We start from the raw sequence: 4276 nt of genomic DNA, 5'->3' as shown, positions 1-4276 counted from the left end.
TGTTGTGTAAAATTGATATTCACATAAATCAAGACAAAAACAAATAATTTTAACTACAACTTTAACATTATTTCCTGAGGTTGACAACAGAACGTACAGCATTTCACGAGTTCTGCAAAAGCGTGAGCTTTATTAGATACGCTTATGTGTTTGTCCGTCTCTATGAACACAATGACGTGTGATCAGCGTTTAAAATATATAAGATATCAGCGCTTAAAAACATCAGTCGTCAAAACAGTCCATTGCCTCAGCAACAGTCCCAGCTGTTATCTTAATCTGGTGTCATTTCTGAAGCCTTATCAACTACGGTCCGGTTATCAGGATCGTTTGTGACCCTCACTGGTATAAACACTTCAAAAATGCTTTTCTTACTCAGTATTTTTGTCTTGTGTCCAGTCCAAATATGTAAAAATTCTTAAATCAAGATGCATTTACTAAATGAGTAAAATTATAAGATATTATGTCCTGTTTTCCGGGGGAATTAATCAAAATTAAGTGAGTTGATGCTTAAAACAAGCAAAATTATCTGCCAATGGGGTGAGAAAAATAATCTAAATTCAAACAGAAACAATATTATATTTCTCACTCCATTGGCAGATAATTTTGCTTTTTTTTAAGCATCAACTCACTTAATTTTGATTAATTCCCCCGGAAAACAGGACATAATATCTAATAATTTTACTCATTTAGTAAATGCATCTTGATTTAAGAATTTTTATATATTTGGACTGGAAACAAGACAAAAATACTGAGTAACTAAGCAGTTAGCATGAGTGTTTTCGGCGCCTACACTAGTGTAACATCTGCACAAATGTGACTTTCATTGGAATAAATGTTACTTGCATTATGCGTGTTTTCCTGGCCTTCAGTTTTGCTTGCATCAGAACAATCGCATGATGAACTCGGACTTTCGTCAGTCTCATGCTGAGCAACACCATCACCATTTATGTTTTCGTCAGGAAGTCCAGGGAGGTTTTGTGAAACGGAAGACTTATTGTCTTCATCAGTGCAGTCCTGACCATCATCATCATCACCAGAAACCTTCATCATTTCATGGTTGGTTTTAGCCTCCAGAACACTGCTGTGAAGCTCTTCCTCGTCACCCTCATCATCTTCATGATGTGTTACAGGCACTTTACTCTCAGTTTCAGGAAGATTACCCTCGTCATCTTCAGTGTTGTCTTCCTCCTGGTCACTTCGAAGCTCTCCGTCCTCCAGCTCTTCGTCTTCTGGCACGACTTTCGGCCTCTTGGAGACTTCTGAACGCGGTTTATCCGGGGAACTGGAGACACTCGCACTGGAACGCTCTGGAACGAGAGGAAAAAAGTGCATGTTAGACGTTTGCTTGCTGCATAATAGCACACGACAAAAAATGCTATTTTTATCTTGTTTCCAGTCCAAATATCAAACATTTCTTAAATCAAGATGCATTTACTAAAGTAGTAAAATAACATAAGATATTAAGTCTTGTTTTCTAAGAAAAAATAAATAAATCAAAATTAAGTGAGCTGATGCTTAAAACTAGTAGAATTATCTGCCAATGGGGTGAGAAGAATAATATTTTATAATATTTATAACTCGCCAAGCACTTTTTCTTTCTCCCTCGACCTTTTCAGGAACACTTGAGTTACGCAACGGCAAGTAGCACACATGTTCTGCATACAAGTGTGTTGTGTAAGTGTGTGTGTGTGACTCCATAAACATCTTTATGGTGAGATAACTCGCAAACACTATAAACAAATCAAGCCGAGGTTATTGAGAATCTATACCACATCAACAGCCCTTCATTCGTCTTTATCAGAGGCTTGCTGATGAACGAGTCACGCAACACATTGAACAGTAACACATGAAGAGAGTGTTTCAGGGAGAGTCAGTAAGACAACGAATGAGGGTTATCTCACAGATGCAGGAACTACGCTTTTTATGATAATTAAATTAGAATATCGTGCAAAAGTTCATTTATTTCAGTAATTCAACTTAAAAGGTGAAACTAATATATTATATAGACTAATTACATGCAAAGTGAGATATTTCAAGCCTTTATTTGTTATAATTTTGATGATTATGGCTTACAGCTTATGAAAACCTTTTCACAATATTCTAATTTTTCAAGTTTCACCTGTATACTAAAAAGTTAAATAAAATATTATAGTAGTGAGTGACTTTTATCAGATCACTGAGAATATTAATAACTACACAACATTTTCAGTAAATGTTTAAAAGTAAAATAAGAAAAGGGAGAGAAATGTTTAATTATCATGAAAAAAAATTCTCAAAATTATTTACAAATGTAAAAATGTTCTGCATACATACTTACGATAATTAATAATATAATTTATCATTAATAATATGATTAATTTAACATCTAATATTAATTAAATACTGAAAATGTGTAGTAATTGCTGAAATTATTTAAAGTATTAAACTTAAAAAGTAAAATAAGGGGTAAATAATGCTGTATGAATATGCAAAAAAAAAAAAAGAAAGATTTCTCTATTTAGAAATCTAAAATATTTTCCTCATGTAAAATATAATTTATCATTAATAATATATTATTTTAACGCATCTAAAATTCATTAAATAGTGAAAATGTATATAGTAAGTCCTAAAATTATGTAAAGTATTATCCTTAAAAAAGAAAAATAAGATGTAAATAATGCTGTATAAGTATGCAAAAAAGTATGAAATTCTTCTCAAAATTATTTAGAAACCTAAAAATGTTCCTCATGCAAAATATAATGAATACTATAATTTATCATGAATAATATATGATTCTTTTAACACATCTAATGTTAAAAAATACCGAACATTTTTAGTAATCGCTAAAATTAAAGTATTATCTTTAAAAAAAATCAATAATGGGTAAATAATGCTCTATAAAAATGCAAAAAAAATATAATTGATAACAGAACGTCATTATAATTAGTAATATAATTTATCATTATGATTATTTTAGTAATTGCTGGAATTATTTAAAGTTTTAAACTTAACAAAAAAGTGAAATAAGAGGTAAATAATGCTCTATAAATATGCAAAAGTTGTAATGAAAGAAACCTAAAAATGTTCTATATGCTATTACTAATAAAATATTAAGTAAATATTATAGTAAAATAAGAATGAGGCTAAATATGCTTAATTGCCAAGCAAATTATTCCTTAATTATTTAAAAACTTAAAGTTTCTTGTGGAAAATATTATAATAATGCCATTTATAATTGATCATGTTATTTTTAATACATCTAACATAGAATGAATGAAGTAAAACATATCAATAAACTTTTATCAGCAAAGTACTTAAATGTAAAAAATTATTGCTCAAAATTATTTAAAAACCTAAGAAAATTCCATATGCAAAATAATAAATAATGCATTTAATATGGAATGGATGAATAACGCATGCTTTCTGCTTGTGATGTATGATACACTCCATGTGCATATGTGTGCAGTACGAGTGTGTTGTGTGTTTCGTACCCGGTGTGTGAGCGAGGAACTCCTGACTGTGCCGTTTCAGAACCACAAAGACTTCTGGGTATTCCACGATAGTCTTATGCATCAGGTTTTCCTGCAGACTTTTCTTCAGGTCAAGCTCGAGGAACCTGCCGAAAACAACACCAACAAATGAAGTCACGTTTCAAAACACACACGAGAATATCTGGATATTTCAATCGGCCTTTTGAATGATATTTGAATGTTTTCAACATTGATAATTGAAAAATTTCTCAAAATTATTTAGGAACCTAAAAATATTCCTCATGCAAAATATAATTAACAATATAATTTATCATTAATAATATTTGATTATTTTAACACATCTAATGTTAATTAAATACTGAAAATGTTTAGTAATTGCAATGTTTCTTGTGCATCAAATCAGCATTTTAGAATGATTTTTTTTTTCCTTTCTTAAATGTGTATATTATATTATATTTGTGTGTATTATCTTAAGTGTGTATATTTAGATGTTTTGTAACGCACTTTGGTCAGTCTTGTGGCTGTTTTTAAATGTGCTTTATAAAGTAATTAAACTTTAAACTTGATTTCTGAAGGATCATGTGACACTGAAAACTGGAGTAATGATGCTGGAAATTGATCACAGGAATAAACTACACTTTACTATAGCTCATGTATAAATGACCCAGCACTCGAGACCCAGCACTCGAGACCCAGCACTCGAGACCCAGCACTCGAGACCCAGCACTCGAGACCCAGCACTCGAGACCCAGCACTCGAGACCCAGCACTCGAGACCCAGCACTCGAGACCCAGCACTCGAGACCC

General features: G+C 31.6%; 1 protein-coding gene across 1 annotated transcript in view; it reads right to left on the bottom strand.

Moving 5' to 3' along the window:
• Nucleotides 1-786: 786 nt before the first annotated feature.
• Nucleotides 787-4276, bottom strand: part of znhit6 (zinc finger HIT-type containing 6) — a 42010-nt gene continuing 38520 nt past the window's right edge. The window contains exons 9-10 of the mRNA XM_056233279.1: nt 3471-3595; nt 787-1307 (exon numbers count right to left, since the gene is read on the bottom strand). Coding sequence (XP_056089254.1) covers nt 787-1307; nt 3471-3595 — 646 coding nt within the window. The remainder of the gene's footprint in view (nt 1308-3470; nt 3596-4276) is intronic.

Source organism: Rhinichthys klamathensis, unplaced genomic scaffold (assembly GCF_029890125.1).
Source record: "Rhinichthys klamathensis goyatoka isolate OS25496 unplaced genomic scaffold, OSU_Roscu_1.1 h1tg000366l_1, whole genome shotgun sequence".
In the NCBI taxonomy this organism is placed as follows: Eukaryota; Metazoa; Chordata; class Actinopteri; order Cypriniformes; family Leuciscidae; genus Rhinichthys; species Rhinichthys klamathensis.
Note: the sequence above shows the minus strand (reverse complement) of the source record. Positions and strands in the feature narration are given on the sequence as shown.